General features: G+C 46.9%; 1 protein-coding gene across 1 annotated transcript in view; it reads right to left on the bottom strand.

Moving 5' to 3' along the window:
• The window catches only part of LOC117042535 (DLA class I histocompatibility antigen, A9/A9 alpha chain-like), a 67,746-nt gene that overhangs the window by 20,479 nt on the left and 22,734 nt on the right, over window positions 1-24,533 (bottom strand). The window contains exons 4-9 of the mRNA XM_033142077.1: window positions 18,263-18,550; window positions 16,928-17,014; window positions 16,108-16,146; window positions 15,558-15,590; window positions 4,780-5,061; window positions 2,311-2,363 (exon numbers count right to left, since the gene is read on the bottom strand). Coding sequence (XP_032997968.1) covers window positions 2,311-2,363; window positions 4,780-5,061; window positions 15,558-15,590; window positions 16,108-16,146; window positions 16,928-17,014; window positions 18,263-18,550 — 782 coding nt within the window. The remainder of the gene's footprint in view (window positions 1-2,310; window positions 2,364-4,779; window positions 5,062-15,557; window positions 15,591-16,107; window positions 16,147-16,927; window positions 17,015-18,262; window positions 18,551-24,533) is intronic.

Below are 24,533 nucleotides of genomic sequence, written 5' to 3'. Positions count from 1 at the left end.
ATGTTAGCCGCTTTGAGACTCCTTCGGGTAGTAAAAAGCGGGATATCAAATCCAAACTCTTCTTCTTCTTCTTCTTCTAAGTCCAACAGGTCAGTATTTTGCAATGTTATCCATTCTTTTAGCCAGCACAGACATGACGCTTCATAATACAATTTCAAATCTGGTAGGGCGAAGCTCCCTCTTTCCTTCTTATCAATCAGCAATTTAAATTTTATTCTTGGTTTCTTCCCTTGCCAGATAAATCTTGTCAATATTCTCTGCCATTCTTTGAATTGTCCTGTTCCTTTAATTATTGGAATCGTTTGAAATAAAAATAACATTCTTGGTAAAACATTCATCTTGATTGCAGCGATTCTTCCACTAAAAGATAACTTAAGTCTATTCCATACTTCTAGATCTCTTTTAACCTCCTTCCAAACTGGTTGGTAGTAATCTTCAAATAAATTGATATTCTTAGGGGTTAACCAGATTCCCAGATACTTAACCTTCCTTGTCACTGGTATGCCAGTGTTTTGTTGTAATTCTTCTATTTTATCTTTCTCAACATTCTTCACCATCATCTCAGTCTTGGTTTTGTTCAACTTAAATGAGGTACAGGCGATCTTTCACCCCACAACCTCTCGGCAGGGACTTCACCAGGGGTATCCCGAGGTTTCTCCACCACCATAAACTTCCACTCTATCCAATTTAAATCTAAAATGCCTTTCTCAAGTAAAGAAAAGGTCTTTAATAAATCAGTCACTCACTCTGTAGGATTTCCAAACCGTAGATCACTCCTGCGACATTCTGTCCTGCGCCATTTTCCTCACCGCTGTCGGGTGGACTCCCTTGTTGCGCCCTTCAGCTGTCCGAATTCTTCCCCAATTTCAAATTGAATAAAATTTACTGGGGTCTTACCCCTTCCTTCAATCAGAATCCAATCTTTAATTTAAGGAAATCTGACGCTTTCATCAGAAGCCAGAGGCTGCGCAACGTCGGGTTAGCGATGCCTCCCTTGCGCCCGCAGCTCGACCCCGTCTTACGGATTTATAGCAAAAATCCACAGAGCGGGAGAGCACGCTTTGGCGCCTCTGGGTGTCGCAAACCGCAAGGTACCCCCTCGTGGGTTTGGGGGTCGCAGAGCCTTTGCGAACCCCCCGAAATTCCCGACGTTGCTCGGAATTCCCCGGAGGGCTATTCCGCGCTTCTTCCCGATGGCTGCGCCGAACCCCACTTGAGAAAGAAGACCCCACAGTGATAGCCGGGGCAGGAGGACAAATGCAACTTTGGGGTCAGGTCTTAACATTTGGCCCAACGGATGTGAGGGCGATCTGGCTGCGACATCTGTCACCCCATTGATCGCCAGGGTTGATTCGGCTGATCTGACTGGCTAGGCGGGTGTCCCCTTCCTCCCTCACCGCTCCATGTGCGTCCCTCCCGAAGCTGCGCGCTCGGTGGAAGAGGACGACCATCCCAGATAGAAGGAGTGTACCATTCTTCGGTCAAGGGTATACGATAGCTGCGCTCCCCTGCTAGAACCTCCAAACAAACATGTGGCCCAACATCCCCTTTCCCCACACTTGCCCCATGAGATCAAACACAGGAATGGAGACAGAGCTCTGGCCCAGGTGGCCTAAGGTGGCCACAGCAGATCCCCATCAGAAGAAATTAACTTTTGTTGACATCAATCAGCATATTTTGCTGTTCCTGCCCACTCACCACACTCCTTAACCCTCTTCACAAGTCACAGTGAATTGTACTAAGGGGGCTTTGTGCCTCCTTTATGCATTAGGAAAGGACCAAGGCTCCATGGTACTTCTCTAGGGCTACCGCTGTACAGGGTACAGGGTGAGCCCCACAGAGATGGCCCTCCAGGACAGCTGCAGCCCCTTAATTCCCACCCTGTGCTCCTTTGGGAGGAAGGTGTGAATATAAACTCAATTTAAAAATATGACTCTGTCACTACCAACAATGGCCTCACAGATTTGGGTGTAAAGATGGAACCTCCCTTCCAACACCTGTTCTATTCTCTGCCTACAGTAGGCTTCCTCAAACTCGGCCCTCCAGATGTTTTGAGACTACAATTGCCATCATCCCTAACCACTGGTCCTGCTAGCTAGGGGTCATGGGAGTTGTAGGCCAAAAATGTCTGGAGGGCCGAGTTTGAGGAAGCCTGGCCTAGAGATTATCCGAGACCCACAGTAACAGTTAACAAAGACATGGGCAGAGATTGGAGGCGAGGGAGGGAGCTGAGCAGAGGTTTTTCAGTTTTTTACCCAGAGCAACCCTACCGCTTCAGCTGCCACCAGAACATTCCCCCCCCCCCCCGACTGACAAGGGGGAGGCGTTTTGGTGCCTGGTGTTGCCGCTCATCTTTTCCACCCCTGGACAGAGAAGCAGAACTGAGTTCAGCAAGAGCTGGGGCATTTCCATGGCAAAAGGTAGGGGGGCACAGTGCTGGGGGGAGGAGAGGAGGCAATTCCTGTTTTGCCTCAGGTAGCAAAATAGGACATACTGTATTATTATTATTATTAATAATAATAATAATATTGCATTTATATACCACCCTATACAGGGTGGTTCATAGGCAGGACCCTGAGGGTGCCACTCCCTACAATGGTGGCATCTCAACAGCAGCATCCATGGCAGATGGCCATACAACCTGTGCTAAAAAAAAAACCTCCAAGGAAGGAGAATCGACCACCTTCTGAGGGAGTTCCACAGTGGAAAATAGAGTGCAAGGAATCATAAACCTGCACGATCAGTTTGCTTGAATTACGTACACCTTGATGGTGTGATCAAATGGGACCCACTTCCCAGCCCGCCCCGCCCCCCAGGACGAGGGCTTCCCCCAGTTCAAACCACAAGAGCTCAGAGCAAGGCTGCCTCTGGTTGTGGCATCTGGCTAAGCAACACAGGGAGTTCTTCTCCGTGGTCGGGAGACCAAGAGCAGCAAAATGAGTCACACGTGAGCCCCCAAAGTAAGGGGGAATCTGAAGGAACTTAGTGGTCTCCACCACCCTTTGCCCTCCTGAAGCACAGTGAGGGGGCAGCCCCCCATATCGAGACGGTTTAACAGAGAAATAACAGGTCTTACTCTTTAGTTCTTAAAGCATTTTAAGTTACTTTGAGAATTTTTATGCAACAAGCAACTATTAAACTAATGATAGTATTATATTCATACCATTTTCCATTAGAGAACCACAAAACTATTTACAATAAAAGCAAAAAATATTTTTTTTTGGAGGGGGGAACCACAAACATGAGAAAATAACCAACCAACCCAAACTAGTTAATCATAGCTACAGGTAGGTAGCCGTGTTGGTCTGCCAGTCAACTTCTTCAGATAAGGTGCATGCATACTTCAGATAAGAAGTTTGCATGCGCACGAAAGCTCAAACCAAGAACAAACTTAGTTGGTCTGTAAGGTGCTACTGGAAGGAATTTTTTGTTTGTTTGTTTGTTTCAACAACAGTGGAAAGGTCTCCCTCGGGAGGTTGTGGACTCTCCTTCCTTGGAGGTTTGTAAGCAGAGGTTGGATGGCCATCTGCCATCATATTCTTCAATAAAGAGGAGTGCAAAACAAATGTTATCTCCCTCATCTCATAAACAGCAGCGGTCAAAGACAATTCCCGCATAATCTCAACATCATATTCCCCCTTCCCACTCACAAAAATGCCCTGCTGGTATCTCCAGATCTTTCTCCCACCCCATGAAGAATGAGGTTGTCTCACAAGAGTGTCGGCATAAAACACTTTTCTTTGGGCAACCCTATCCGGATACTTAAACGCTGACATGTTTTGACCTCTTATTGCTAATTTTAATTATTATTTAATGGTTTAAACTTTTTATTATTTTACTATTTCCTGTAAAAAAGTTAGTGTTTTTACCATAATAAAGCAGGATATACTTTTCTTTGTTAAACTAAAGGAGAAAAACACCAAAGACAGCAACCAGGAATGGGGAAATAAGAATTTACTTGTGTTAAACACTAGTATACAGAGCCATTGGATTGGTGAGGTGGGGGAGCAGGAATATTCTGAGCAAAGGCAACTCATGTCTAGGAGCCCCAGAAGTCAGGCAGAGGCTCCAACTTTTTAAAATTATTTTTTGGGGGAGGGAGAATAGGGGACATTCAAGAGGAACTGGGCTGTAGGGTGGGGGCCCCCTTTTGTTTCTCAGGTGTTGCTTGTGCCCTTCCTGCACAACGGGCTGTACAAAAACGGCACAGAGAAGCCCCCTGCATAATTTACAAAACCTACATTTTTGACAGGCAATTGGAAAGGAGTTTTTTTGGTGAGGGTGAGTGGGGGGAGTTACAACTGGAAAGCAGAAGAGCCAGATGATGGACGTGCCTATGAAAAGGGAACTCCTGAACAAAAGAACATTGGGGTTTCGCCCCGCAATGATGTCAGCTCTACACCCGTCCAGCACACACTCACACAAACACATACATCAGAGTCAACACGAGGGTGCAGCAGGGGGGCGGGACATGCGAGTCACTTTCCCCACCATTAATCCTGCCAACACCTTCAAGCTTTGTTTCGTTTTTGGCTTGAGCTACGAGCCAAGGAGTGAAGCAGCCCCTGCCCCGGACGGCATACAAAACAAGCAACAAGTCCTAGGAATTGAAACAGATGTTTCGAAAGGGATCCGGCTCCACTTCGGACAAGAAACTCCCCGACCGCCCCTTTCAGTGCCCACGAAATACAATTCACAAAGAGTCGTGAGCCCCCCCCCCAAAAAAAGGGGACTTAGTGCAAATGATTTCCTCCCCCCGCCCCAGAGCACAGTCCTTACCTGCGCAGTCCAGGAGCAGCAGGTGGGCAGCCGCCCACAGAATCAGGGGGGGCCAGCGGAAGAGGACCCCCATCTCCCCCCAAACAGCGCCCCCTTTCCCTCCTCTTATTCCAGCGACGTCCTTCTTCCTCTGACGCTCTGAGGCCCGCTCTCTGCCCCGCCTGCGGAACCACCAGCAGCGGGAGCCGGGATTGGGCGACAGGGAAATATTGCGCCAATCACAAAACTCCGGGCAGGTTGCGGAATCCGTCGCCTGGCAGAACTCGAGGCGCAAGTGGTGAACTGGAGGGGGAAAGAGAAAGTGATTGCAGATCCTCGCTGGGAATCTCCGCCTCCCTCCCCCTGGCAGCCCTTCCTGTCCTACCCTGCAGGGAGGGCGGAGGGGGGTTGCCAGGGGAGGACCCCAGGTTCAATCCCCGCATCTGCTGCCTTTTCCAAGAAATCAGGAAAGAGACAAGTTGTGGCCGCCAACAAGGAAGTTTTTTGATTTAATTGGTGGCGGGGGGGGGGGGGGCGCTGTGAAGTCGGAAGCTAAAGAATTGTTTGGGAGTTCTCTTTTTCCCTAGCTGCATGAAAAGGGCAAGCTGCATAATCTCTATCATCCCTATTTCCCCTTGTCTGATGCCAAAGTATTGTTGTGAGTTTGGGGGGTGGGGTTAGTCTGCAGGATGCCTGAGTCCCTTCTAATTCCTGGGGTTCTGGATCCAGCAAAAGTGGAAATCTAATGGAGGGATCCGTTGTTGAACTATCTCGGTGAGATGATGGCTGTAGACAGGGCCGTCTCGTCCATTGGGGCTGGTGGCGCACCGCGCCAGGGCGCAATGGCCTGGAGGGAGGGCACGGGAGCGCGAGCTGGCCGGCTAAACCGTGCCATCCGGCTGCCCAGTGGAGCGCGAGCTGCCCAGCTGCGCCGCGCCATCCGGCTGCCCGGCAGAGTGCGGGAGCACAAGCCGGCCGCCCTCGCCTCCCATCCCAGAAGCACTGGAAGGGCGCGCAGAGCCCTGCGTCGCTCCTGCGCCACGCCCCTCATCCCCCGCTCGCCCACACCCCTCCCAAGGGGCAGCAAGCGCGGGAGGGAGGCGGCGGAGAGGCTGCACGCCGGGGACGCCGGAGGGATTGCCGCGCCACGGCGGCCGATCTCCTTAAGACGGCCCTGGCCGTAGATGTCACCTAAGTACCCTCCTAGTATAACAAAAGAAGTTGCTCTCACCCCCACCCCCAACTGTCTGGTAGTTAGAAAGTCAGAAAGTATGGCCCTTGTGTGTGAGCTGGGCTGAGAGGAGTCTGCAGGTGGAGAAGCTGTTTCAGCGCCAGGCTTGATTTTTGTTGGATGCCAAGGCTGTGACTCTGGGAGAAGCAAGATCTCCTGGAGTGGGAATACTGTAAGCCCCTCTGTGAGGTTTGGAGCTTTCTGGGTTAAATAAGCTCAACAGTACGCCCCTCCCACAGGGAAGAGGATGTGTCACAACATCCGGGGTATCTGCTGTATGCGATGTCTTTGTGATTTATGTGACGCACCGTTTATTTCCTGTTCAGTCTTACTTTCGGTTCTGACCAGAGCGGAAATGTCGTCCGAATCTCCGGGAGAAGCTCTGTGATTTATGTGCTTGTAAATAAAGCGTGCTTACTTTGAAACAACCCAGACGTGGAATTTATTGCTGGCACAAGGCACACATATCGTTGCGCAAGAAGAAGAAGTTTGAAGTTTGAAAAAATCTGCAAAAGCACTGGAGAAGCAGGAAAACTCAGAGGAAGCGTAGCTGTACAGCACTCCAAGTGCTAAACTAGTTTTGAGGCTTTTCCAGTTAAAACCAAAAGCCCAACACCCTCCATCAAAGGCTCAGGTGGTACATATCTCAACTTCCTTCTGTCATCATATTGGCCCAAGCATGAGTTGCCCTCCCCCTGCCTTGGACCCTCTAAGCCTGCAGGCCCAGGGGTGTCGGGGTTGGGGGGGCCCCCTTTGCACAGTCAGCAGGACCCAGCAGCTGCCAAACCTCTTCTGGACGGCCCTGAGCAAAGGCTGAGTGCTTGGCCCAGAGAGCGTTTGGCCCACATCCCACTTGCAGAAGCCTGAACGTTTGAAACATGAGCTAAGCATGGGACACACAGAGAAGCTCTGCCTTTTCCAAGAAATCAGGAAAGAGACAAGTAGTGGCTGCTCCTTGTGCAGGTACAAGGAAGCTTTTGATTTTATTGGGTGGGGGGGCTGTGTGCAGTCTGAAGCTAAAGAATTATTTGGGAGTTCTCTTTTTCCCAAGCTGCATGAAAAGGGCAAGCTGCATGATCTCTCTCATCCCTATTTCCCCTTGTCTGATGCCAAAGTATTATTGTCAGTTGGGGGGGGGGGTTAGTCTGCAGGATGCCTGAGTCCCTTCTAATTCCTGGGGTCCTGGATCCAGCCAAGGTTGAAATCTAATGGGATCCATTGTTGAACTATCTCAGTGAGATGATGGCCGTAGATTTCACCTAAGCACCCTCACCAAAGAAGTTGCTCTCACCCCAAACTGCCTGGTAGTTAGAAAGTCAGAAAGTTTGGCCCTTGTGTGTGAGCTGAGCTGAGAGGAGTCTGCAGGTGGAGAAGCTGTTTCAGCGCCAGGATTGATTTCTGTTGGATGCCAAGTCTGTGACTCCTGCGGGGTGAATGCTGTGAGCCCCTCCATCGAAGGATCAGGTGGTATATAGGTGCAAATAAACCCCACACCCTAAAGACACAGCCGTCTCTTCCGTCCCTCCTAAGGAAACCAAACTCTCTGTGTAAGTGCTTGGATCCCCTGGAATCTTGCCCCTCTCGGAGACTGGGGTGCTGCGTGACAGTATATTCAAAGCATATATGAAGAAAACAGCCCCCTTAATCATTTGCAGAAAGGGAGAGTCTGGGGGGCAGCTGGACCAGCGTCCAGAGTCAGTGATGGGCGGGATGTGGGTCAACAAGCTGGACCTCCCTCCCCCAACAAGGTGCAAATGCTAAGAAGGGAAATGCCATTCGCCCCGTCCTAAACATCGACAAATGTGTCCAATAGTTCACATTTTGTTCTGTTGCTGCAGGATATCTCTTGGATGTTTTAAAAGAAGTTGGGACTAATTCATGGAGGAGGAGGAGGAGGAGGAGGAGGAGGAGGAGGAGGAGGAGGAGGAGGAGGAGAGGGTTATGGATGGTCCCCAGCCAAGATGGCTCTGCTCTTGCTCCCCATTTGGAAGCATTTTCACTTTTCACCTGCTCCATCTAGTTTTTCCTGGACAGGGATAGTCTGCCCACAAGGATCCATGTTCTGCTCACCTCCTGACAGGATTATTGCAAAATGGGTTGTTTCCCCCCAGTACAGTAGGGATGCTTCAGCTGGTACAAGATAAACCTGACAGGATTTTCACTGCTGCAGCTCCTTTTTAAGACCAAATCTCACCGGGGCCAAAAGAGCCCTCTGCCTGTTTGTCTGGTTCTCAGTTGAATTGAAAGTACTACAGGTAGTCTTGTTTTAGAAATTCCTCAGTGGCTTGAGGCGCCATCTCCTCCCCTGGTCTCCTCTGTGGAGACTTTTCCCTTCTTCTTGGAGGTGGAGTGGGCAAGCACAACTAACGGCCAGGAGGAAAATGTTTTGTTCTTCACAGACTTTCTAAAAAGTTTTCAGGACTTTAGACTTTGCCTGCAGCTCTGCTTTCCTGCTGGGTAGCTTTGTTACGTGGCTTTAAACCACCCTTGAATCAATTTAGAGGAATGGTGGCATGAAAATGAACAAATAACAAAAGCAACTGCTTGAGGCAGCCCCTTCGGGAAGCAGGAGGCAGCCATTTCCCCTCCATTTCTGCTTCACTGCCAGCCCTCCACAAAATGGCTTCCGTCCCCAACAAGCAGGCCGGGTGGGGCTGCCTCAGGCTCCCTGCTTCCCTCCCTGCAGGGGAGACCTGCAGCCCACAGATAACGCTGCATGACGGGGAGGTCGGCAGGCAGAAATGTCACTCAGGGGAAGACGTTTTATTTCTCCACACGATGCACCTCAGTGCCAAGATGGGGAGAACTTTGGCATTTGTCCCTCTTGGCCTGGCCTATGCCCTCTCCAGCCTTGGAAAGACCCGTCTCCCTCAGCATGCAGAGCTAAACTCTGAGCCTACACAGTTCTCTTCCTCAAAGCCAAGTGGCCAGGACTCCTGGGTCCTCTTTGGGAGGAGACTCGGCAGGAGCCAGGACTCCTGGGTCCTCTTCCGGGCAGGCAAAATACATCTTCCTCTCTAGCTGACTCTGCCTTCAAAAAATGAATATTTATATCCAGGTGGCATTCATGTTCTCCTCATGACAACCCTGACAGGCCCAATGTCCCTGAGAGACCTTCATGGGAATTTGAACCCGGTTCTCCCAGACTCCATTATCCCAGTCAAACCACAGCCCCACACTGGATCCTTGTAGGCTTTCCCACCTCTCAAGACCAGGCCCTGCAGCAGGGACATCTCTCCTCACGTTATTTTTGTCCCGTTCTTGGTATCGTGTGGAAACAGCAACAAGTCTTCTTGCCCCTTAAAGGCTAACAAATAGATTATGGCGTAAAAAACGTTGTTGGTGTCAGGGGCGTAGCAAGGTAAATTGGTACCCGGGGGCAAAAAAATTTTTGTTAACCCCCCCCCCCAGCATGGGTAGGTCAGGTAGTACCTGGTGTGGAAAATTTCTTGTCAACCCCTTCCCCTGCAAAAATGGTTTTACGTTATTTCATATTTTCTTACAAAGGAATAATAACAAGTAATAATAATAAAAAACTTTTATTTATATCCCGCCCTCCCCGGCCAAAGTCGGGCTCAGGGTGGCTAACATCAGATACATAACTTTGGTATAAAATCAAACAATAATTAAATTACCTCCTAAAAACATCTCAAAATCAAATTAATTAGATGGCTTTCCACAGAGTTAGGGTTGGGAACAGTAAGTGCTCCACTGAACTGAAATTTCAGCCTTCATGACATAGGAAAATAGCCAAGTGTACAGCTATTTTGGTGGTGGAGGGTCAAGATATTAACCGATATGTATGAAATTTCATATATAGCCATATAATCCCTAGTATAGTAAGACAAGACATTCAGAGCAGGCATTTTCAAAAAAAAAATTTTTTCATAATTTCCCCCCCAAAAAATAATTGTTCCTTGGTAATTTGTCACCCCCTCCATTATGGAACCTGGGTCGCCCCCCCTTGCTATGCCCCTGCTTGGTGTGGTTCTCTGTTCCAAACTGGATTGTTTCTCAGGGGACTTTGCCCCCTTCTGCCTCCCTCGGCAACCTCTGAGTCAGGTTGGAAAGTCCCAGGGCAGTTCCCAGAACAAGGACTTTTTATTTCTAATGTTGGTTTTCATTTTTACTTATAAGATGAATAGCTGAGGGTACAGTAAAGAGTCTTTGGCGAGTTACAATAATCTAAATTTCGTTTGCATGCCAAGCTAGCAAAGGAATTTCAAGTGACCGCATCTCAGGCTGCCTGCCTGACATTTCTCAGATTTTTCTGAGGTAGTATTCATTCTTCATTAACACTGGGGTTTGTGTGTGTTTCGTTTCTTGCCCTCACGCTCTCTCTCTGCCACAAGACACCCTCACCCATTTCTCCACAGTCTCTAGTTGTATTTTCTTGCTTTCCCCTTTTTGCAATCCTCTGCCCCCGCCCCCCCCAGGCTGCTTTCTTCCCCAGTTGAAACGGAAATCAGGTGATTTCTAGGAAATCCTTCAAGGGACCAAAACAAAATAAAAAATAAAAAAATTCCTTCCAGTAGCACCTTAGAGACCAACTAAGTTTGTTCTTGGTATGAGCTTTCATTTTTTTGTGGGGTTTTTTTTTTTTTACAATGGCAGACCAACACGGCTGCCTACCGCTACCTATAACATCAAGTTGAAGCAAGTCACAGGTTGGGGGGGGGGGATGCTTGAGGTTCTCCCATATATCACATATTTGGAATTGGTGCAAGTGGTGCCTGCCAGCCTATGGCATGGAAAAGCGAAAATATACAAAACTTATACAAAATCACGTAATTAGAAAAAAAAAACTATTTAGAGAATGGGGAAAGTATAGCAACTTATTAGAAAGAAAAACACCATTGTGGATATCCCCAGTGGATGCTATGGCCAGGAAAAGAACAAATAAATTAAGCAGAGGCTTGACAGCCATCTGTCAGGAATGCTTTGATGGTGTTTCCTGCTTGGCAGGGGGTTGGACTGGATGGCCCTTGTGGTCTCTTCCAACTCTACGATTCTATGATTAAATATGGATAAGCAGTTGTTAACTTACAGTGAAATTTTATATCTTACAGGACAGGAACCAAAACTGAGAAATCTTGAGGAATTAAGAAATCTGCTTACCAATTAACTACAGGTACATTAATTCACATTAATGAATTGTTTTAGATAGATAGGGGAAATGGCTTTGCAGATCAAAAGTCTCAGTTTATCAAAGACCTATTAGATACAAATATAAAATTATTATCAAAAATGTACAAACTGCTGTTGGGGTTGGAAATGAAAGAGGAATTTGTGAAATTTAGCAGGATTAAGTGGGCACAAGATGTGGGTCACAATATTGATCATGAATTATGGGGAAAGTTGTGGAAAATAAATATGAATTTAACGGCAAGTTATGCAATAAAATAAAATATGATGAAAATGGCCTACAGATGGTATTTAACACCCACCAGATTGGCGAAAATGTCTAAAGAAGAAAATGGTATGTGTTGGAAGTGTAATGAATTTGAGGGATCTTTTATTCACATGTGGTGGTCATGTAAAATAAGGAATATTGGGAAAATATATATGAATTTTAAAAGATACAGGAAAACTTTCCCAAAAAACACCTGAGATTTTCCTTTTGGGGATGCTAACAATGGAGTTCCCCCCAAAACAACAGTGTTTATTACTATACGCCACTGCCGCACCGCAGTTAGAACCTTATTGGCACAAAGGAGGAGAACAAGGATAGTACCCACTCAGGAAGAATGGCAGTGAAAAATGTTCAAATGTACTGAACTGGCTGGTCTGACAAACAGGATAAGAGAAAACAAATATAAGGAGGAATGGATAATGTTTACTGAATATTTCAAGAACCAGTATAGAGAAAGACATAGCAGGTCTCGTGTAAATCCAGCAGTTGAAATAGATAAGAGAGCAGTTAATAGATAACAAATTGGATGACTAAAAAGATTTGGATTACGCAGATTAGTAGAAAAGCAAAGGAACCAGGAAAAGTGTGGAAGGGAAGTCATATGGTATATTTATACATGCTGTATTTGGTATGAAGTTGTAAGTGGGGCAGAGGAAGAGGTGGGAAGGAGGGGGGTTTAAATATTCTCTCTATTCCAATTTTTGAAAATGAAATTAAAAATAAAAATTTGATCCCCTCCCCACAGAGGCCTGTTTTCAAGGTGGGCACCCACCCCCACCTGCCCCACTTACCGATGCAAGGATCTGGTAGAGCTGCTTAAATGTTAACATGTGTCGCCAAAAGTAAAAAAGGTCCCAGTCTACAACCTTCTAAGATTTTACAATAAAATAATACTGATACAGAAATAATAATTTGGGATGCTTTGCAACCATCTGTGCAGTTCTCCATGTGTTGCCTCAATGTACTATTATCTGCGCATGTGCAAATAATTTGCAGTGCTCCAATATCTCCTTGTTTTCTGCCAAGACCCACTGGACATAGCATAACTCACACACCAAGGCCAGCTCAATACATTTTGACACCTGAGGCGGACCCCAAAATGGCATCCCTCTCCCCACCAGGGAAGAAGGGGTGAGGGAAGATTTATATCAAGGGTGGAGGGAGAAAGAGTAGCTCATTTTAAATGGTATTGTTTTAACATTTTGATGTGTGCTGCCCTGAGCTCCTTTGGAAGAGTGGGATAAAAATTTAAAATAAATATTTTGGGGGATCTACTTTTCATCTCAGTGGGAGAACTTCCTCCTCGGATTGCGGAATTTTGGGGCAACCCTGCCCTGGTCACCTCCCAGCACAACCTACCCCAGATCAGATATCTACATATTTCTTTTATTATATTCCCAATCCTCCTTTCTTTCGTCCTGCAACCAAAGGCAGCATCCAGTTGGTGCCCTATCTAGGCACTGACCAGACTTCAGACCCTCTTGGCCTCATGTAACTTAATCGCACCCCTGCTAAACCACAGATTATGTCTCCATCTCGCTTTGGACACTATTTCTTCAGCCACTTTACAAATGAAGACCAATTATTGGCACCTCCCTGCCAGAGTCTGTGAATATTCTCAGGAACTTCAAAATCTCTGGAATTCCTGTGATAAGATGGAAAGAACGACTAAAGAAGAAGGGGGCCACCTTTGTTTATTTAAGTCAAACTGATATTACAAAAGGAAAAATAATAATAATTATATCCAGTGTCATCAAAGCAAGGTGCAGCAAATTCGTTGGGTTAGGCAAGAAGAGTCCTGGGGCCCCTGGAGGTTTAAGAGAGTTATTGCATTCTTATTTCTACGAAAGAGTCTCCTTAAGGAATGCCAGCCTATGAAAAGGGAAGGAAGATTGTGGGAATCATATAGTGGGAACCGCAGAGAGGAAAAATATGTTCCACAAGGGCCACAGGTGGAAAAGCAAGAATGGGTGAGATAAAAATCAGGCAAATTGAAGGCAAAAAAAACTAGTTCATTCGGAATAGTCCATGCGGTCCGACTCTCAGTGGGTCACCCCACCTAGAAGGCTGTGGGGACCAGATAACAAGTTTCATGAACTAAAGGCCTGCAGCCAGGGGCGTCGCTGGGGAGGGGTGGTGGGGGCGGTATGCCCCCTGTGACAGGGTAACAAGCGGCGGGTGGGGGTGACAAGCGGCGGCCCCTCCCGCCACTCCCACGCACCGCTGCTCCCTCCGTCACCCCAGGAGCAGCAGCACACGGACGGGGTGCTTTCCACCGCTTTTTTCGGTGGGGGGCGCTGACCAGCGGGGGGGGGGGTCAAAGTTGTCACCCCCTCCTCGTTGGCCACCACCCCCCGCCGAAAAAAAAGCGGTGGGGGGGCGGGGAAAGGAAGCAGAGCAGGCGCATTCAAGCGCGGCTCTGCTTCTTTTCCCCCTTTCCACCGCTTTTTCCGGCGGCGGGGGGCCGACCAGCGAGGGGGGGTGTCGCGCTTGTCACCCCCTCCTCGCTGGCCACCAACCCCCGCCGAAAAAAGCCTCGGAAAGGGGGAAATCCCCCCTTTCTGCATCCACGTGCGTTGTGAAGTCATGATGACGTCACGCCGCACGCGTTGTGCCCCTCCCCCAGCGGGGTGCCTCTGCGCTGCCGCCACCCCAAGCAGCGCAGAGGCTAGCTACGCCACTGCCTGCAGCCAAAAAGAAGGGGCTGCTTATTTCAGATCAAATTGTGACCATGAAGCTCCTGACCTGCCTCTTCTCCTTGCTGGCTTCCTCCTTGGCTGTCAGCAGAATCAGTCCCTCTCATCTCCTGTAGGAAAGTCGCCGCCCTCTTCAGCCACTCTGTTCCTTCTCTCTTTCAGCTTCAATTCCTGAGCATCTAACTATCCCTTCTCCCTACCAACCATCTTGCCCTGCCAGTTTCTTCACTTCCTCACACAGAAGGTGGGTTGAAAACACTCAGCCAGAGCAGTTAGACTGCTTTTATACATTCCATGACATTACATCCACTTAGCCAAACGCTAAGTTTGGCCAATCTGTGGGAGGCAGTGAAGGATAGGCGTGCCTGGCGGGCTCTGGTCCATGGGGTCACGAAGAGCCGGACACGACTGAACGACTGAACAACAACAACAGCCAAAGGTTGGGCGGCCCAAGAGGCAGGTCAGCAGTAACAACTTAGCCTATTTCACGCATAATATACCTAAAGCAGTTCTCAAATGTTGCCTTTCCTTCAATTTGGATGGAAAGTGAGTGACACAAGATTGGAGAAAAGCTTGTGGAGGGAACCACAGCAACAAAGAACCAAGAGAAACCATCAAAATCACTGCTCAATCTCCCCACCCCCTTTTAAAGCTTTTAGTTGTGCATATCCTGCACATTTCTGATAAATACAAACACATTTCTGAAAATCAGCTGCAAAGCAAAATTGGCCAAAATCCCATCAGAAAAAGATGATTCTCCTCTAAAGTTACAGCTGGAGTCAGAATGGATGGGTGAGAGCCAGGATTAAGGAACATCAGAAACATCTTTAAAGGACAGCAGGAGCTCTGAGCCTCTGCAATTCACAGCCAAACTTGGGCAGGCTCCTTCTGGTCTCATCTCACACACTGGGCTGGTATGAAACTGCAGAAATAAAAAACAGGAGTGTTTCAAAGTTAAGCCAACATCATGGTGAGGGGTATCAGCATTACAGAGCTAGTGGGAACCCAAAGGCTGTCTAGTCCAGCCTCACCATCCCTCATCATGTCAAATCAGACATGAGATATGCTAAGAACACTGCCAAAATGGGCCTGCAGAGCAAATGCCTGCAGAGGGCAGCTCGAGCAAGTGAGCCAAGCTGTACATTTTGGGGGAATACCGGAAGGACACAAAGTGGTTATAGTGGAAAGAGAAATCCTTTTCCAGAACCCAAAATGTGACTATCTGTCATTCAGATTGTGGGTAGAAACTGTTTCTCAGATGGAGGGGATCCTCTGTGGAGCTCAGATGGACAGACAGAATGTGTCACAAGAGCTTTTTTCAGCTCAATGGACACTCCAGATAATGTCACTCTTGGAACCCCCAAGGTAGGTAACAGGAGAAGCTTTTCCCCATTTGAGGATGTTCCCCGCAGAGCCTTCTGTAACAGCCCCCCTTTGCCCCCCCCACACCCTCACTTACCGCTGGAGGAGCTGTCAGACCCCTGGTCGCTTCCTGCAAAAGGGAGGAAACACAGGAGTCAGGATCCTGAGGAGGGAGATCCCATCTCCCAGCCCTTCTTCTCCCTCCTTCCAACACCATATCAAATCAGTCTCAATCTGGGGATGTTCAGGGACAGGCAGCCCAGAGGCAAGGGACAGCATTGGAGGGAGAAGCAGATGTTGGAGGGCAAAGAGAGAGATGGGCACAGCCTGGCATGGAGGCAGCGGGGGACTAGAGCGGGGGTGGGTGCGATCTGTGCAGGAAGGGGGCAGAAAGGCAGAAGGTGGGGGGAGAGTAGTGCCGAATCTGGAGGGAAGGGTTCCTGACACACTCAGACTTGAGCCGACTAACCAAATCTTCAGCTTCAGGATCTAGTAAACAAGCAGAGATCCCCCTCTCACTGCACCCTCGGTTCTTCCTCCTGCCGCTTAAGGACTAGGCCACTACTATGTTAATTTTTGTCTGTAACCTGTTACTGCTCCATAGCGGGGGAAATATGTCAGACAGAGAAAGGGAAGGAGTCACTCACTTGAGGCGGCTTTGTAGGCTAATTTCTCGCTCTGTTTCCCTGTGAAGACAAAAGCAGAAGGTCAGAGCTGGAGAAGAAGAGGAGGAGGAGGAGTTTGGATTTGATATCCCGCTTTATCACTACCCGAAGGAGTCTCAAAGCAGCTCACATTCTCCTTTCCCTTCCTCCCCCACAACAAACACTCTGTGAGGTGAGTGGGGCTGAGAGACTTCAGAGAAGTGTGACTAGCCCAAGGTCACCCAGCAGCTGCATGTGGAGGAGTGGAGACGCGAACCCGGTTCCCCAGATTACGAGTCCACTGCTCTTAACCACTACACCACACTGGAAGAGACCTCCAGAGGCCACACAATCCCATTTCGACAATCTGGCTCTCAGATGCTGAAACCTTCCCAGCACATGCTCCTCTTGTCTCTTCCAAACACCTCCAAGGAACTCATGTTACAAAGAAGTAGGAAAAAGTGAGAAAATTAAAATTTAAAAATCAACATGAAACCCAGGTAGTGAACGAATTCCAAGATGCTGGAAGGAAACATTCTCTAGTCCCTTCAGTCATTCCTTTTCAGATTATTATTTCACTCCCAGTAGGCCCCTAATCCTCAAACTTGCCGGGGGGGGGGAATAAATAATGAACTTTAATAGTGTAATTCTAGGCATGTCTACTCAGATGTAAGTCCTATTCAGTTCAACACAGTGTCATTCATTCATTCATTCATTCATTCATTCATTTATTATTATACTGCCCTTCAATGGCCAACATGAAGTTTGGTTCAATGTTCAAAGGACACATGAGAGGCAGCAAACGCATTCAGGATTTACTTACTGCGGATGAAGAAGATGATGATTGCAGAGACCAGCAAGATGGCAGCCACGTTACCCAAAATGGCTCCCACAATGAGCCCCAGGTTGACTAAAAGGGGACAAGAGACATTTTTATTCAGACTGGCGGCAGCAGCTCCCCAAGGCCTCAAGCAGGAGATTTGAGTGGAGGTGCTGACCTATGAGCCCGGGAGGATTCTACATGTGCCAAGCAGGCCCTCTTTTCCTCTCCTTATAGGCCAAGGTCCTCTCTGTAGTGGCCCCAGAGTTTTTTCCACCAGAGTCCAGCATTAGAGGTCTTCAAAATAACCAATTTATTTAAGGAAGACAGTTGACAGGCACATCTGTTTCATCACACTCCTCCTATTCAGGCGCTTTCTCTGTCATGACCCTGATAGGAAGGGATTCCCTCCCCTCGGAGAGCCCCCAGAGCCCAGCATTACAGGCCGTCAGGGAAGACACAAACCCTTAGGAAAATGCATCTTGTGTAGGGTTGCCATACGTCTGCTTTTTCCTAAACATGCCCTCCCATTTCAGTCTTAAAATAACAGGCCTTCAGGGAAGGCACAGATCCTTAGGAAAAAGCATGTTGTTGCCAGACGCCCAGTTTTTCCTGGACACGCCCACTTATCCAGATTTAAAATGTCTGTCCAGACAGATTTTTAAAAGGAGGCAAAATGTCCAGGTTTTAAATAGAGGATAATTAATTAAAACAAACAAATAAATAGCTGAATATTGTTATTTTGTTGCTGAAAGTTAAGAATAATGTTACTAGCAATATATCACAGCCTCTATAGCTTACAAATAATAGAGGTATTTAAAATGAGAGTCGTCATAGAAATGCAAAGTTAAAAGCAGAAGTTGGCAAATGTGAGGGTGGATAACGGGGATGAGGGACCCAAAACAACCCTCATCTCCTCCCAAGATGCCCACAAGTACCTATAGAGATGAAATTGGAAAGGGGGAGTCTCTTTCCACAGATGGGTGCCATAATACAGTTTTATTCCACACACTGTGCTGACACATTTGATTTTGAAGAAGTAAAGTATCTGCCCACATTCTGTGACATCACAACTATTTGGGCTTAAAGTCAAAAAGGTGATGGCCAATTTCTACCTACGACATCCAATTTGAGTTTAAGGCCTGTGAGACACTTGCCGGAAAAGGCTCAATTCTCTGTTGAAATCTCCAGATTCCAATTACTGCCTCCAAAGACATACGCAGGATCTAACTTGGGGGTTTCCCATCTGAGCTGTGCTGCTGCTGCTGAAGGGAGGAGTTGGGTGAAAATCCTACTCTCAGAGGCCAGCCCTTCCCCTCCCTGCTGCCTGTCTCTCACCTGGCTCCTTCTCCCAGGCCACGTCCAGAGGCTTCTCCAGGCTGTCATGCTCCACGCGGCACCGGAAGCGGTCCCTCTCCTCGGGGTCGATCTTGACACTGAGCAGGACATAGTAGGTCCCATCCGAGTTGGGGGCGACCAATCCTCGGGAGGTGCCCTCCTGCCAGACCTCCCCATCCTTCACCCAGTTGGCATCAATCTCCTTGGGGTAGAAGCCATGGACCTGGCAAACGAGGGTCTCCAGGTTGTCATAGCCTGCCTTCCTGGTCACCTTCACCTCCGGAGCCTCTGCAAAAAGGGCCACATTGCGGTTAACAAATAAACATCCACAATGGGAGCCTGAAGGAATCCTGTATTCTTTAAGAGCAGAAACCCAAGGGACAATCTAGGCCTGCTTCCCAGAGAGTAAGAATCTCCTCACATCTGCAGAAATTAAAAAGAACTGTGAAAAAAATGGATTCCTCAACCTCCCCTGGCAACTTCCCCAGTCAGTGTCTATGGTGGAACTGTTTTTAGATGTTTTATCCTTTCTTTGCCAAAGGAGACTCCTTTGGGAGGGAGGACTGGGTACAAATTAAATTCATTTATCATCTTGAAAAGCTCTAACACTACTTGTGGTTCCAAGATTGTCCCAGGGAGCTGATCGTGGTTCCTCTCTTGAGGGGGAAGAAATGCGAGACTCACTGCTCTCTGTTCTCCAGGACTTTCCAGCTCAATAGTTAGTGAACAAAGCCAACAGCCCTGGAAAAGACAGAGCTCCTTTTATAGTCCCCCACCTGCCCTGAAAGGGTCCCCTGAGGTTTAAAAGGGCCCATCTCCTTTCTCCACGGCAGCAGCCTCCCCTGGAGTAGGCATGGGGCTGTTTTTAAACTCCCCCCATCATAGTCTAAAATGACACCCCTTTTCTCCTGTAACGGAAAAATCCCAGGTGTGGAACTGCCCAGCCACCTGGCCCTTAGGGATAAGCCCACTGGTTTCTGCGGAGTTAAATAAAAGAAGTCCAGCCACTGGAGCAAGGACAAGACAGGGTTTATTGCGCAATAGGTTACAGTCAAACTGCACACCCAGAGCAGTGCTACAAGAACTTTTAAAAACTCCTGTCATATCCCAGAATACAGTTTGGAAACATCATTACTACATCATCACTACATCACTAAAGGGAAGGGTTATACATGATTGACATATAGGAAAGACAAGATTAGCATATGGGGGAAACAGAGCAATATCAGGGAGATAGCCCTGGGCCAATGTGAATTGGTGTTAAGTACTGGCAAGGATACCTTGAGCACTTATCTGGGAGAGAACAATGGGATTCTGGTTGAGGGATATTAGCCTGAAGCACGCAGAGATTACCTGCTGAGGCATTTCCCTGTGTACGTGGTCTCTCGCCTACTGGATCATGGCAGAGAGATGGGTCCCCTTAAGGGCATCACTCCATACCCCAAATGAGTTTACTCGGGAAGAGACTTTGCTTACCGTGTTTCTCCTAAAATAAGACACCGTCTTATATTTTTTCCCCCTCAACAAAACTCAGTATGGCTTATTTTCAGGGGATGTCTTATTTTAACCGCATCGCATCAGTACGCTGCATAGCCACGCCTCTCCAGGCTGTTTTAATGGGAGGTACCACGTTACTATGGCTTATTTTCGGGGTATGGCTTATTTTTGGGGAACGGCTTATATTTCGCAAATGCATAGAAATCCTGCTATGGCTTATTTTATGGCCATGTCTTATTTTAGGAGAAACAGGGTAGGTGACCCCCCCATAATTTCCATAACATTAATGTTATACAAGATTAACATAGAGGTAATGTTTAGGAGTGAAATGTAAATGCAGTGAAATGTAAATGAAAGGTAAGTATCGGAAGGTACATCCTGAGTACCCACTGGGAAAGAACAATAGCCTGTGTTTGCATAGTCTAAAGGAAGCATTTGCCCAGTGATTGTCCCTGGGGGGGGGGTACTTTGACCAAAGGTGCAAATCTGTGGCAGGATAAATTGGGAGCTATGCCTCCTTTATAGGTTTTGGGGTACAGATCTCTATTAAAATGTGGGCTATCATTATTTTGTGCGCACACCCTCTGGTCATTTAGCAGAATACCTGCTCCCTTATATGTGAGTAAAAATGGCCAGAGAGTCAGAATTCATAAAATTCAAATATTTTCAGTTATTTCAGCCAGGCAGACTAAATTCTCTGCCCCCTCATGTATGGGAAAATGGCTCTTAAGCTTTAAAACTTAAAATAATAGGTGAAATGGTAAAAACTTAGATAATCACTCCTTTTAAAAAAACAAACAAAAACATTCTACTCTTAACTCTGAAAGCCAACATTTCCACCTTTCTTTACCAAAAGGCAAAGCTGGGCTGAATTTCAACCACCACCACACCAGGATTTAAAAATTACCCTCCAATGCTTGCAGACACATGGCCTTCCACATAGCTATAAAGTGTTGAAAGGGACCCTGAGGTCATCCAGTCCAACACCCTAAATTACAGGGTTCACAAGTTTTGTACTACCTCTTTTTTTAAGGCTTAAGGCTAATGAAAATCAGACACTGCAGTTTATCTTGTAAAACTTAAGACTTCTGCAGCAGGAAAAATTGTGTATTGAACACTGAGTTCACAAGTTCAAAGTTTTTATATAAAAATTCAAAGTTACAAATCCCCCCTTTTCTGCCTGCTCCCCTTTATTGCAGGAAAAGGGGTAAGCACACACACACCCTCTTTTACTCTTTGGAGGGGGAAAAATGGCCTTCTACAGTCTCTTTAAAACAACAAATCTTTACACACCACTTCCACCCATTCCAATATTTGCCATGTTTTTGGGTTGATCAAGCCCTCACACATTTTTTTTTTAAACTGTGCACACTTAAGAAGCTATGGCCAATTTCTAAGGCTGACAAACTCAAAAGGAGAACCTGGGCAAACTCCGATTTGGGGACCTAGGGACCAGAAAGAGACAGAAACTGAAGGGGCATTTTCCAAGAAAAGGGCCAGTTAATCCTGGCTGATCTTACAGACTGATATTGGGAGCCTTACAATAACCCTTATGTCCAACCGAATCAAAGTTAAAACTGGACTCAGATAGACAATTGCTGGCTATGAAAGCTTCTACCCTTAATAACACTTTTCCTAGAAGGAACACCATATTTTCATAGGCATATAGTAATAACAATTCCTCAGAACAACAGCAACCACATTTCTCTCTCAAAGGGGAACCTACCTAAGGCTTAATGAAATTACAGGCACTGCAGTTTAGCTTGCGAGAGCAGTTATACTCAACTTGGCTGTCTGCAGCAGAAACATTAGGCTAAATTCACAGCACATTCCAAAGTAGACTAGAACACAATAGTAGACCAGCTCTCATAAACTTAAGTTGCAACTAAACATTTCTCATTAGGTACAGATTTCTTTCCTGTTTGGTTGCAAAGGGAAGGGGGGGCAATCCCCCTCTCAGAACACAGTCAAACCCCTTCAGGGGATTTTCCTACCACTTGGAGGGACACTTTTTGAGCTGTTGTAGGAACCCCCACACACACACATACATACAAGTCTCACAAGCACACCCATACACGTGTATCCCCTAGAATGGCCGTCCCTGTAGATAAAGGGAAGATAGGCCCGAAGATCCCGCTTCTTGTCCTATCTCCGATCTCTCCATTCATAAAACGATGTTACGGAACAGCGCCCCTGGTGGCCAGCTCGCTGGTACTGCAGGCTCGCTGTTTTGACAGCTCTTCTTGTTGTTGTTGTTCAGTCGTTCAGTCGTGTCCGACTCTTCGTGACCCCATGGACCAGAGCACGCCAGGCACGCCTATCCTTCACTGCCTCTCGCAGTTTGGCCAAACTCATGTTAGTAGCTTCGAGAACACTGTCCAACCATCTCATCCTTTGTCGTCCCCTTCTCCTTGTGCCCTCCATCTTTCCCAACATCAGGGTCTTTTCTAGGGAGTCTTCTCTTCTCATGAGGTGGCCAAAGTACTGGAGCCTCAACTTCAGGATCTGTCCTTCTAGTGAGCACTCAGGGCTGATTTCTTTGAGAATGGATAGGTTTGATCTTCTTGCAGTCCATGGGACTCTCAAGAGTCTCCTCCAGCACCATAATTCAAAAGCATCAATTCTTCGGCGATCAGCCTTCTTGATGGTCCAGCTCTCACTTCCATACATTACTACTGGGAAAACCATAGCTTTAACTATACGGACCTTTGTCGGCAAGGTGATGTCTTTGCTTTTTAAGATGCTGTCTAGGTTTGTCATTGCTTTTCTCCCAAGAAGCAGGCATCTTCTAATTTCGTGACTGCTGTCACCATCTGCAGTGATCATGGAGCCCAAGAAAGTGAAATCTCTCACTGCCTCCATTTCTTCCCCTTCTATTTGCCTGGAGGTGATGGGACCAGTGGCCATGATCTTAGTTTTTTTTATGTTTAGCTTCAGACCATATTTTGCGCTCTCTTCTTTCACCCTCATTAAAAGGTTCTTTAATTCTTCCTCACTTTCTGCCATCAAGGTAGTATCATCAGCATATCTGAGGTTGTTGATATTTTTTCCGGCAATCTTAATTCCGGCTCGGGATTCATCCAGTCCAGCCTTTCGCATGATGAATTCTGCATATAGGTTAAATAAGCAGGGAGACAATATACAGCCTTGTCGTACTCCTTTCCCAATTTTGAACCAATCAGTTGTTCCATATCCAGTTCTAACTGTAGCTTCTTGTCCCACATAGAGATTTCTCAGGAGACAAATGAGGTGATCCGACACTCCCATTTCTTTAAGAACTTGCCATAGTTTGCTGTGGTCGACACAGTCAAATGCTTTTGCATAGTCAATGAAGCAGAAGTAGATGTTTTTCTGGAACTCTCTAGCTTTCTCCATAATCCAGCGCATGTTTGCAATTTGGTCTCTGGTTCCTCTGCCCCTTCGAAATCCAGCTTGCACTTCTGGGAGTTCTCGGTCCACATACTGCTTAAGCCTGCCTTGTAGAATTTTAAGCATAACCTTGCTAGCGTGTGAAATGAGTGCAATTGTGCGGTAGTTGGAGCATTCTTTGGCACTGCCCTTCTTTGGGATTGGGATGTAGACTGATCTTCTCCAGTCCTCTGGCCACTGCTGAGTTTTCCAAACTTGCTGGCATATTGAGTGCAGCACCTTAACAGCATCCTCTTTTAAAATTTTAAATAGTTCAGCTGGAATATCATCACTTCCACTGGCCTTGTTGTTAGCAAGGCTTTATAAGGCCCATTTAACTTCACTCTCCAGGATGTCTGGCTCAAGGTCAGCAACCACATTACCTGGGGTGTATGAGACCTCCATATCTTTCTGGTATAATTCCTCTGTGTATTCTTGCCATCTCTTCTTGATGTCTTCTGCTTCTGTTAGGTCCTTTCCACTTTTGTCCTTAATTGTGGTAATCTTTGTACGAAATGTTCCTTTCATATCTCCAATTTTCTTGAACAAATCTCTGGTTTTTCCCATTCTGTTATTTTCCTCTATTTCTTTGCACTGCTCATTTAGAAAGGCCCTCTTGTCTCTCCTTGCTATTCTTTGGAAATCTGCATTCAATCTCCTGTATCTTTCACGATCTCCCTCGCATTTTGCTTGTCTTCTCTCCCCCGCTATTTGTAAGGCCTCATTGGACAGCCACTTTGCTTTCTTGCATTTCTTTTTCATTGGGATGGTTTTCGTTGCTGTCTCCTGTATAATGTTACGAGCCTCCATCCACAGTTCTTCAGGTATTCTATCCACCAAATCTAAATCCTTGAACCTGTTCTTCACTTCAACTGTGTATTCATAAGGAATTTGATTTAGATTGAATCTTACTGGCCCAGTGGTTTTTCCTACTTTCTTCAGTTTAAGCTGGAATTTTGCTATAAGAAGCTGATGATCTGAGCCACAGTCAGCTCCAGGTCTTGTTTTTGCTGAGTGTATAGAGCTTCTCCATCTTTGGCTGCAGAGAATATAATCAATCTGATTTCGGTGTTGCCCATCTGGTGATGTCCATGTGTAGAGTCGTCTCTTGTGTTGTTGGAAAAGAGTGTTTGTGATGACCAGCTTGTTCTCTTGACAGAACTCTATTAGCCTTTGCCCTGCTTCATTTTGAACTCCAAGGCCAAACTTGCCAGTTGTTCCTTTTATCTCTTGACTCCCTACTTTAGCATTCCAATCCCCTATAATGAGAAGAAACAAAATCGAAAATTCTTTCTAGTAGCACCTTAGAGACCAACTGAGTTTGTTCCTGGTATATAATGAGAAGAACATCCTTCTTTGGTGTCAT

This window comes from Lacerta agilis, chromosome 2 (assembly GCF_009819535.1).
Source record: "Lacerta agilis isolate rLacAgi1 chromosome 2, rLacAgi1.pri, whole genome shotgun sequence".
Classification (NCBI taxonomy): domain Eukaryota; kingdom Metazoa; phylum Chordata; class Lepidosauria; order Squamata; family Lacertidae; genus Lacerta; species Lacerta agilis.
Note: the sequence above shows the minus strand (reverse complement) of the source record. Positions and strands in the feature narration are given on the sequence as shown.